We start from the raw sequence: 12,079 nt of genomic DNA, 5'->3' as shown, positions 1-12,079 counted from the left end.
CGACCGCTGGGTGTAAAATTTAGGAAAATCTTCTCCTTTTGGTAACTATAACAAATTGTTTAACATTTCAGATACATTGAATAATAAAGTTGGTCGTGTAATAGCCTTTAAACTAAGCTGTATTTTCATAAGAATAATACAATTGCTTAGGCTAAATGAAAAACGGTTGCACATCACATTTTTATTTAATTTAATTACATTTGTAAGAATAATAAAATAATATTTGTAATCACGTAAAATCCACAGCAGCAATCGCTGTAAAATGCGATTGGTCCATTCCTACCAGCGCTGGGGAAAATAACATGTACCACGTGACAGCACCGCAACAACTTTGTGCTGCTACAATGTGTATTATAATTTACAGCTGAAAAATGACATAGCTATAGTTATTAAATTGGGAATTTTCACGTAGTCCTCATGTATCTGTGTTAAGCCACTCTTAGTGCACTACTATTCTACAAAACACAGCGGCCTGGTTTCACAGACAGGGCAAACAATGGCACAGACATATTTTAAGATATGTCATTGTAAGGTACTTTCAGTTACAACAGCTCAGTCATGCATTTTAGTCTGTGAAACCAGTGGAGTGTCAATTATTTTACTGTTGAGATTGTAATATAAATCCCTTTGCATTGTTGTATTAGTTCAATGCCTTTGTGGTTTTTATTTGACATTTATCTTTTTCATGTATACTACTCATAATTTCCACTGATAATGTAGGCTATTTTGCAATTTCCTGCTATTTTCTTAATGATGACTAATATTTCCTATGTGCAGTAGATAACAATGAGCTCCACAAGTGGAGACATATGAGAGATATATTATGACACGTTCATAATTCTTGTGAAATTAATTTAATGAATAAATGGAATTCACCAGAGCAAACAACCCACATCCAGAAAAATAAAACAAACTTTCATTCACAACATCAGCTAATCACTATAATCTTATGGCTGAATCTGCTTTGAAATTATTGCAAATATTGACCTGTTAGGAGACATAACCCATCACTACTGTTTAAGCACACAGTCATCCTTAGGGAAAAAATGCATGCAAATAGCAATTATTAGATAGTAAACACACTCTCAAAATTATTTAATGAAAAACAATGGAAACACACACACAGTGAGCACTTCAAACTGTGAAAAACCACTCAGTGGATATTCACAAAAATATCCCTGAAACATTATTACCTTTGAGTTCCTATCCAAGGCAAATGTATCATACATAGATATTTGAGTCATTTGTTCAACTCCAACAAAACACAGCTGTTACAGTAGAACCATGCATCAGCTTTATAAATACATAAATGAACAAATCAATGAATTATATATATATATAATAAGACAGACACACAGATTAGATAGATGGATGGATAGATGGATAGATAGATGGATAGATAGATAGATAGATAGATAGATAGATAGATAGATAGATAGATAGATAGATAGATAGATAGATAGATAGATAGATAGATAGATAGATAGATAGATAGATAGATAGATAGATAGATAGATCGATCGATCAAATTGGGGTGCAACTGCAATACTTTAAATGCATAAAGTGACCAGAGAAAAAAAATATTATATTAGGATTAAGGTTAGTTTTTGAAGCATAGAAAAAATGACAAAAGGTATATGAAAACTCAAAATTGACCTATGCTTTAAACAAAAACAAATAAATAAATACAAAAATTCCATAAACAATAATACATCGCTGTAGTGCCAGCAGAAAAGTTCAGAGAGCAAATATTCTGATGGAAGGATGAGGCAGTGGACCAAATTCATCACCTAATCATAATAATCATAATGTCTATGGTGGTTCTAATGCTCTAATGCAGATATGATCATCTGAGATGAGTTTTGTCTCTATTTATGTCTGTATCAGGCACTGTACACCGAAGAATAATAAACCAGACCACAGCCCTTCATAAGAGTAGAATTACATCACAGTTTGAGAGGACAGAAGGTAAACAGAACACACACACACACACACACACACACACACACACACACACACACACACACACACGCACACGCACGCACGCACGCACACAACAGGAAGATTGTGCTTTCAGCTTAAACCAACAGCATGTGGATTTTTTTTTGGTTATGTTCAGAATGGCTTACTTCCCCACACTACAGTGCACTCTGCAGTACATACTATGACAATTTTCTACATGCATTAAATACACAGATTATGTTTTTATCCTTTTTTCTATCTCTTATACTTAACTGAACTGTAATAAAGTCACGTGATAATGTTGCTTATTAAATGTTGCATACTGCAGTGCATATTATTTCAGATACTATTTTATTCAAAAAGTATATACACTTGTGCACACTAGTAATCCATTCTGAACATAAACAGACAGACAGTGAGAGAACTAAAAATAGAACTAAAGATAAATAAACATTTAAAAAAGTTAGTTTTTTTATCTTCACGTCTGACCCTTTTATTCATTTTTTACGTCTTAAATATCCATGTTCAAGTTTTTATATTACAGCTGCTTGTGTTTTATAAATTAATGCTCTGTTCAATCACACCGACAGTGATCGTTAGAGGAAGCTGTATGTTGGCCGTAAAACTATTATTATTATTTTTTATGCATATATTGTTTTTAAAGTGTTCTTTGAACTTTCTATTTAACAAAGAATCCTTTGTCCAAAGTGCCACAGTTCCTACAAAAATATTGATGAAACATTAATAAAAATAAGAAATGTTATTGTAAATTATAATATATAATACATTTTAAAACATATTAAAATGGAACAGTTATTTTAAATTGTAATAATATTTCACATTATTACATTTTTTACTGTATTTTTGATCAAATTGATGCAGCCTTGGTGAGCAGAAGAGAAGTATTTCAAAAATCTCCCAGACCCCAACATTTTCAAAAGTAGTGTATATATTTTAAATATATATTTTATGTGACAACAAATCTGTTTCCCTGCCACTTCACATTCTGGAGGGGAAAGAGCATAAAAATTGCAGCAGCGTATAATATATCACATCATGGACCAGATAAATAGCCTACCAAACAAGTTTCCACAAATTATTTTTTTTAAATGATATCCCTGAATGTGGGCAAAGACAAATGACACAGAACAGTGAAACGCTCACAACAACATAATCTCCTCTCCCATCTTGCCTTCACTTGTCATCTTCACTCTCATTGGTAGTTGCCATTGAAGCTCATTTGCATAAAGTTCAAGACACGTTGCAACAGTGTCGCTCACATTTCCTCAAAACTTACACGCTGGAAAATCGTAATCGTTAAAGTTCATTAGGATAAATGCTGTTAAAACCCACCGTCCTCTTCCGGAGCCCTGCGGGACAGAACCACCTGCCTGCGGGGGCCTCTGAGGTGGCTTCCAGAACAGTCTCCGTTCAGGCCGGGCGCGGAGGTGTAGCAGGGCCCCGCTCGGCCCAAAAGGCCCCTGACGAGGTCCCTGTGCAGCCCGCCGTCTATGGAAATGGGGCTCAGCTCGTCCAGAGTTTCAAGCCCGGTTCCAGAGCCGAAACCGAAGGGCGTCTCGCGGTCCAGACGCGGGTTACTGGAGCTGCTCGGGGACTGTGGGTCGGCACTGAAGTATAAAGTGGAGCTGGATTCGGTGGGGCAGTAATTGTGTTCCGGACTGTCCCCGAGCACAGACTTTCCCTCCGGCGAGCTCCTCTTGCACTCCGAGACGGGCGACTCTAACGGGCTCTCCATTTCGAGACTCTCATCCTCACCTGCTTCCTCTTCCTCTCTGGCTTCACTCACGCTCTCAAACTCTTCCCTGCAGTCGGCCATTGTGTCGTCCCGGCTTTCAGAAGTGGACACACACCCGTCTTCAAGGATTTCTCCCTTCTGATCCCCCATCAGTATGCCGGATACTCCGCCCGCCCCATACGCCCCGTTAATCTTAGCCGGGTCGCCGGTTTTTAGGGCGAGACGGATCAGCAACCAGTGATGGTGGCGGCACTCGCCATCCAGCTTCACACCGCAACTCCCGGGATGCTCCAGCAGAGAGCCGGGAATCCCAGAGAGGGAGAAGGAAGGATGAGAGGACGGGAAGAGGATGGGATGAGGGGCCGGAGGAAGACTTTTGTCCCCCAGAGAGAAGGACGAATTGCCCTGCTGAAGACACTCTCGGCCCATGTGTGCCCGTCGTCTCAAACCCTGAGAGATTTCAGTGGATTTGGGATGCAGGAAACGATAGTACAAAATCAAGGATGTCAAACCTGAGAAAGATAGAGAGGAATACATTTAATTTAGCTGAAAACTATCAAATGCAAGTGTTACTGGAGGAGGGCGGGTATGAATCAAGACAAATTCATATTTGAACTACAGATGCTCTGAAATCAATCCATACGATCACTTTCTTTAAGATTTGTCAGTTTTTTTAAAGGAGTACTTCAGCGCTGGGAGGATGAATCTGTATTTAAACTGGGTCATTAATGTAGTAGAAACGTGAAATAATTTTTTTATTTGGTGCTTTCTAGACTGAGAAAAGACAGAAATGTATTTTTGTCTCATGGGGACAAAAGACAACAATTCCCAGAATGCTTCGCTGCCCTGTGAGGCCATTTCCAAAGCCACCGCTACTGAATCACTGGATCACTATCCCACGGCGTTCATCTTCATAAAATCAGTTCAGTTAGAGAACAGACACTACAATTAAAAACTGAACGTGTCTGTTCAATGTGATTTAGCCGCTGAGGGAGTCTCACAGCACAAAACGCTGCAGGAGTCAGATTACATTGACAGTCATGGATGAGCTCATGATGAGAGCTGAGGTAAACGCGTCCACGGCATAGATTCACAGCGCGTGTTCAGTCTGGCGCGTTTTCAATTCATGCCTTTGGAAGCTTAACTTTCACAGGAATTAGTTTGAGAAGTTGAAACACTTTACTTTGCTCCACCGGCCGCACCGTTTACATGAATGCCTGAGGCTGCAGCTGCGAGCTGAGCTGTGAGTGCGATCTCCCACCATGTCCGAGTTGAAAACATGCGGAAATGGCTCCCTCTGCTGGTTGTAGTCTTTAGCCTCAGGCCAGCAAAAGGTTTCTTTCTACTGATACAAAGCCATATGCTAATCGCTGAAGTAACCCTTTAAGATTAAACATGTATTTAATAAAAATAATTGTTTAATTATTGTAATAATGTAATGTTATTATAATAAATTAATAATTATAATGTACTATGTAATAAATATAACTCTTTAACTAGCCTTTCATCCATTTAGTTTATTTTCCTATCAAACTTTATATATTTGTCATTTCAATATTTAAGCACAGTGAAATTACTCATAATTTTCATGACTCTTTCAGAGACATATTTTTATGTAATATAGTTTCAGAGGTCTTGCAGAATAATACACAAAAATGCACATGTGATGAAAGGGTAATAATGCCTAAAATGCCTATTAATGGTAAAAGTGCACTTTCAGTTTTGCATTAATCTCCAAAGATGTTGATTTCAAATAAATGCTAAAAATAACGTTTCCACAAAAATATTAAGCAGCTTTTCAACATTGATAATAATAATAAAATGCTTGCGCACTAAATCATCATATCAGAATGATTTCTGAAGGATCATGTGACACTAAAGACTGGAGTAATGATGATGCTGATCACAGGAATAAATTATATTTTTAAATATATTCAAGTAGAAAAACGTCATTTTAAATTGTTATAATATTTCACAATATTAGAGAGTAAGAGACTTTTTTCCATAACACTAAAAAAAATCATAGTGACCCCAAAATTTGAAAGAAAAATGCACTTCAACCAATAACAAACATAAAGACACAAAACACTTTCATTGCGTTTGGGTGTCTACATTACATTATGTTCATAATATGAAGCCTTTGTTATCGAGATCTGTCTTACTATCACAAACACACATACACACACTCTCACCGAGCAGAAAGCTGCACAGCACAGCAGTGGGAACGGTCAGGCTATCCCATGATGCATCAGTCAGGATGTCAGATGCAGCCAATAGCAGTGTAACATTCTCCAGGAGCATCACCTACACAGCACAGAAACCACAGAGCTGTCACTCCAATGCTTAAAGGAACAGAACATTCTGCACAGGCTCTAAAAATACGAGAGTTTTTGATGGTGTAAATAGTTATTATTAGCACAGATCCTCTACAAATATATCTCATGCCCTCATTAAGATTGTGTGTTCGTACCGTATAGAATCCTGCCATCCGGAACCGGGATGGTCCGTCCTTCACGTTGAGAAACAGGAACACGTGTACGCCTCCCAGAATGACGTTAAACACGCGCCATGACCACTGACCCACATATATATCAGTCTGCTGGGAGACCAACCACAGCGCGGCCATCAACCAATGAGACGCTGAGAACATGAGACACAAAGATTAAGAAACTTATTTTAACAAACTGAGGGATGAGTAAAAATATTGTTGTAAAATGTTCATTTTCAATACAATGCAACAGAAATGAATGGTCACAATTAAAAATTTACTTTTTTAATTGTGTAATTTTGTTTAATTAAATTTTTTTTTTTTAAATATATTGTTTTATTTTATATTTTTTCTTTATAAATGTTTTCTTTTCTTTTGATTGTAGCATGAAATCATACAGTCTACCATTCAAAAGTTTGTGTCCGATAAGATTTTTTATAGTTATATTGTGAAATAGTATTGCAATTTGAACCAACTATTTTCTATATAAATACATTTTTAAATGTAATTTATTCCTGTGACGAAAAGCTGAATTTTGTGACATGATCCTTCAGAAATCATTCTACTAAGATGATTTGCTGCTCATGGAACATTTATTATTAATAATAATGTTGAAAACAGAAAACATGCTTTTTGTGGAAGCTGTGATAAACAAATTCAGGATTCTTTGATGAATCGAAAGTTCAAAAGAACAGGATTTATTTAAAATAGAAATCCTTTGTAACATTTTAAAAGTCTTTACTGTCAATTCAGTCAAATTAATTACTTTTTCAAAAAATCTTACTGACGTCAAAGTGTACAGTCCTTCAGATATGTCATTGGTAATTTACTAACCGAACCTGAGCATGCACATCTATCATCTTCATGCAGACTCACCCATGACCCCGATGACCCAGCAGCCGAAGGTGCGGGTGAACAGGGCGAGGCTGGTGAAGCGGGCGGCTAACATGCCCGCCCTCCACAGCAGCTGGCACAGGAGCGCCGCAGGGGGCATCTGCAAATGCCCAGGACGGATCAAGCAACAGGCCCGACTGTACAGCACCAGCGCCCAGGACAGCGAGAGCAAACACATGGCACCGCTCAGAGCGACTGCAGACGGATACGACAGGCAAACACACACACGGTTATCTATAAATGTTTGGAAGTAATAATAATAATAATAATTAGTTACATTTATATAGTGCTTTTCAGGGCACTCAAAGCGCTTTACATTGAAGGGGGGAATCTCCTCAAAACACCACCAATGTGCAGCATCCACCTGCCATATTGCACCAGAACGCTCACCACACACCAGCTTATGGTGGAGAGGAGAATGAGTGATCAAGCCAATCAGGAGAGGGGGATAATTAGGAGGCCATGATGGACAGAGGCCAATGGGCAAATTTGACCAGGATGACTGGGTTACACCACTCTTTATCGAAGAACGTCCTGGGATTTTTAATGACCAGAGAGTCAGGACCTCGGTTTAATGTCTCATCCGGAGGACGGTATAGTGTCCCCATCACTATACTGGGGTGTTAGGACCCACACAGACCACAGGGTGAGCGCCCCCTGCTGGCCTTACTCTACCAGCAGCTACTTTATTTTTCCCAGTTGGTCTCCCATCCAGGTACTGACCAGGCTCAGCACTGCTTAGCTTCAGCGGGAAACCAGTCTTGGGCTATAGGGTGATATGGCTGCTGGCCATAAGTACTGTTTTCAATTAGGTGTCTCTCTGTAACTGAGCTCAGGACTGACCTGGAGATGAGAGGCCGTAGCTGGTAACGGTAAGAGCGTACGTCTGCAGGAGCGTCTGCGGTACAGTCATCAGCAAGACCTCCAGCATACGCAAAGCAGACACGTCCGCCTGCTGCATCACCTCCTGCGCATGTGACTGCGACGAGCCCCGAGCTGTCCATTCACGCACACTGCAATCCCAAAATCTGACACACAACACACATCAAGTCAAGGGACCATTCAAAGCAGCTTCACAGTATTAACTCTTTCCCTGCCATTGACGGAAATATCCAGCTTTCTGTTTTTTCACTGTTATACGGTTATACGCTATGGCGTCTTCTGAAAGAATCTTTAAATCCAAACACATGCGAAGAAAATGCAGAAACAAGCGATATCATATGTAATCATATGCATAGGTAAAATAACGTTATCATTATCATTAAACAGAATATAAATACATTTTTGAAAGAGCTACAGGACTGTGAAGCTTTGGGGGAGTTGATGAACTCGATCTATTACATCTGTGTTTTGATCATCGCTCTGAATCTGATACAGGCCTTTGACAAAAACATGATTTTCACTCAAAATTTTGCTTTTTCTAATGAAACTTACCCACATTCAAGAGTTTAAAATATTGCAAGAAGCTAGAATAAAATGGGTTTTTTGTTTAAAACTGATAAACTAATTTTTATTTGATTGATAAACAAAATTTTAAATCATTTTCAGATATTTAAACAACAAAATATTCTGGGGGCCACGACATTTCTGTGAAAATGATCAAAAACGCTGGTAGTGGAAAGAGTTAACAGGAAGGTAGCAGAATCCATGTAAAATTCATCAAATATGAGACAAATTTCAACTGAGTGAGTTCAGTTCAATAACTGTGTAAAAGTTCATTAATTATGAAACGGGATGAATTCTGCTATAAGCAGCTCTACACAAGACAATAGTGTCGTTATTGAGCTCAAGTTTAATGTTGAATGTCCATTCAGTTCAAGTTTCATTCTCATCAAATCTTCAAGAAACAGATTATCCAAAAATCAGACATTCGACAGATAAAAAACAGATTAACATGAGCAAGAATAAATCAGGGTTTTCTAAATGGATGTTCATAAGGAGAACCGCAGGGGGTTCAGAAAAGCTAGTAATTAATTCAATTGTATGTGAAATCAAAATAATCAAATGGGGACGCACAAATAATTTAATTAAAACTGAAACTGCGATATAATTTATAAACAAACTTTTCGATATCTAAGTATAATTATCAATAAAGATTTGGAAACTGACTAAATAAACATTTTTACAATATGTTTCAATTAGTTAATTGCATTAGTTACCATAAACTAGCAATGAACAATTTTTCTACAGCATTAAGTCAACTTAGTTTATGATCATTTCAACATAAACTAAAATAAATGAGTAAAGTAAATTCTAAACTAAAGTTTACAGAAATAAATAAATACTGAAACAAATATTTTGTTAGTGAATGCATTAACTAATGGGACCTTATCGTAAAGTGTTACCAAATAAATATATATTTAATTTAAAAACGTAAATTCTGAAGGGGTACTTACTTAAAGTAAATATTTTACATTTAAGGAGTTTGGGCTGACAAACTGAATTATAATTTTTGAAGGAATTATTCCTTTAGAAGCACACACACACACACACACACACACACACACACACACACACACACACACACACACACACACACACACACACACACACACACACACACACACACCTTTTGAAGATGCCCAGGTGAAGGGTGTGTATGATGAAATTGTGGCCTGTCCGTTTGTCTCCGTCGGCCCTGTACCATCTGAAACTCAACACCTGCACCAGTGACCCCGGCAGCAAGAGGGCAAAGGTCAGTCCGGCCAAGCACAGCTCCTCCTGCCACAGGTAGAAGGCCACACAGGAGACCACTGATGAACAACACAGAGAACACGAGTTACCAAACACCTCCATCTGTGCAGTGAATATGTTTTTGAATCGTATGAGATTATCTCGAACAAAAGAGCAGGGGAATGGGATGAGATTATATCACAGTAAATCCGGGTTAAATGATTCTGTGATCTGTCATTTCTGACTGTCAAGCTTTGATAGATCAGGCGTTTCACGGACCCTTAAATCTCTAAAGCTGTCGGAACAATATGTATTTTGGTAGTGGATAGGAAATTAATTACTTTCAACTTGATACAAAGAAAATGTTATGTTTTAAACGTCTAAAGGTTTCTATTTCAGAAAAATACTGTTCTTTTGAACTTTCAATTCATCAAAGAATCCTAAAAATATTTTTACACAAATGTTTATAACACTGATACTAATAATCATAAATGGTTCCTGAGCAGCAAATCATATCAGAATGATTTCTGAAGGATCATGCGACACTGAAGACTGGAGTAATGATGATGAAATTCAGCTTTGATCACATTTTAAACATATTCCAATAGAAAACAGTTATTTTACATTTTAATAATATTTAACAACATTACTGTTTTTTGTTTTGTTTGTTTTTTGTGTATTATTAATAAAATAAATGCAGCCTTGTTTAGCATTAGAGACTTCTTTAAAGGGGTGTTTGCATGCGATTTCACTTTTTTAACTTTAGTTAGTGTGTAATGTTGCTGCTTGAGCATAAACAGTATTATATCTGTAAAGTTACAGCGCTGAAAGTTCAATGCAAACGGAGATATTGTCTTTTAAAGTTATGGCAGTGTATTGCCTACAAAAATGGCCGGTTTGGACTACAGCGAGCTTCTTCCCTGGTTGATGACATCATAAACCCTCGCTAGTCTCCGCAGAGGTGACTTCTGCCCGTAATGGTAAGGGGCGTGGCATTTCCGGACAACCTGTGCTTGGCACTTCAGCCAATAAAAATACAGGAAACTACATTTGGCCATCTAACCAATCTAAGACCATTGCATTTTTGGAGGGATGGGCTTCATAGAAGCAGGAAGCAAATGAGCCGTTCAAAGGACAGTGGAGACAGCGGTGTGGAATAAAGGGAGAATAGAAGAAAAATACGGCGTTTAAAAAAAGAAGAAGTATTAAGACATGTTATACTGCGCCCCATAAACACAACCAAGCCTAGAAAAAAACACAGAACCACCCCTTTAAAAACGTCAAAAGCCTGTGTGTGTGCCTGTGTGTGTGTGTGTGTGTGTGTGTGTGTGTGTGTGTGACAAAAAAATAGCATTTGTTAAATTAATACATTAAAGACTTGATAATAATTTTAAAAAATAGTAATTAATATAGAACATGTTTTTAGAAATGATTTATATAAAAATGAATGTGTCTTCCAAGAATACCATGATGGTACACATGTCCAAAAATCCATTGTAGTACCATGCTATTGTTTTCTATTTAAGTATTATTTCACAACCCACGTCTGCATTCTATTTCTACCAGAGCCAGTAGCATTTAACATGCAATCACACCATCACAAAAAAGAACAGAAAAGCACCGTGGATTTAACATTTTTCCGAACAGGCATCATGGTTGCATGGTATTTCAGACATGTATTAGACCATATTTCTGGACGTATTATGGATTTTGGACATCTACAATAATAGTGCCATGGTAACTTATGGTTAATGCGTATGGTAACGATCGTTAAAGTGATAAATGGGGTGCATTAGATGCACCTGTGATGCGGTGTAAGGTCACTCACGCGCCGCTCTCTCCGCCAGCAGCACGAGCGCGGACGCAGCGAGCAGCAGCACGCGCCAGCAGCTCGACCACGCGCCGCATCCTCTCCGCTCCGTTACCGGCATCTCACCGACCAGGACTCGGCGTTGCTCGAGACATCTTTGTGTTTGTTGTTGTTGTCAGCGGCGGATTCGGTTTCTCCTCTCTGTCGCCCTGTCAAAATATCTGACGTCACGCTTCTGGACTATTAAAGAGACAGTAACGCGCATCCGCTAATAAATTCATATTGTTGTATAAATAGATGGATTTTTTAATTTTTTTTATTATAATTCGTTGATTGTCATATTCTGTGTAGTCCTACCTATGGCTGCGTGTGTCTGTTAGAGTGTAAGTGTAACGGTGACCCGGATGTTTACAAACAGATGCTTTTGTGGGACAACACAAGAGAAACGTGATATCAGCTAAACACACCCACACACACACAGTTAAGAAAAACGCCA

At 38.2% G+C, this 12,079-nt stretch overlaps 1 protein-coding gene across 2 annotated transcripts; it reads right to left on the bottom strand.

Moving 5' to 3' along the window:
* Positions 1-838: 838 nt before the first annotated feature.
* Positions 839-11,977, bottom strand: xkr5a (XK related 5a). 2 transcript variants are annotated; one of them, XM_067418159.1, is made up of 8 exons: positions 11,941-11,977; positions 11,602-11,792; positions 9,670-9,853; positions 7,944-8,128; positions 7,083-7,295; positions 6,189-6,358; positions 5,911-6,022; positions 839-4,230 (listed from the first exon to the last, which is right to left on the bottom strand). In XM_067418159.1, exons 2-8 carry the CDS (start codon positions 11,702-11,704, stop codon positions 3,305-3,307), a joined length of 1,893 nt encoding a protein of 630 aa, XP_067274260.1. In that variant the 5' UTR covers positions 11,705-11,792; positions 11,941-11,977; the 3' UTR covers positions 839-3,304. The 2 variants fall into 2 exon arrangements, with proteins under 2 accessions (XP_067274260.1, XP_067274261.1); XM_067418160.1 differs by lacking the exon at positions 11,941-11,977 and having other exon boundaries at positions 11,576-11,708.
* Positions 11,978-12,079: the final 102 nt, after the last annotated feature.

This window comes from Pseudorasbora parva, chromosome 15 (assembly GCF_024679245.1).
Source record: "Pseudorasbora parva isolate DD20220531a chromosome 15, ASM2467924v1, whole genome shotgun sequence".
In the NCBI taxonomy this organism is placed as follows: Eukaryota; Metazoa; Chordata; class Actinopteri; order Cypriniformes; family Gobionidae; genus Pseudorasbora; species Pseudorasbora parva.
The sequence above is the reverse complement of the archived record's forward strand: the minus strand, read 5'-3'. Positions and strand labels throughout refer to the sequence as shown.

Coding starts and splice junctions, on each gene's coding strand:
- xkr5a (XM_067418159.1), bottom strand. CDS start 11,704: ATGCCGGTAACGGAGCGGAGAGGATGCGGCGCGTGGTCGAGCTGCTGG. Junction 8,129..9,669: donor CACCTGGGCATCTTCAAAAG/GTGTGTGTGTGT, acceptor GTTGTGTGTCAG/ATTTTGGGATTGCAGTGTGC. Junction 4,231..5,910: donor GCTGTGCAGCTTTCTGCTCG/GTGAGAGTGTGT, acceptor TATCTTTCTCAG/GTTTGACATCCTTGATTTTG.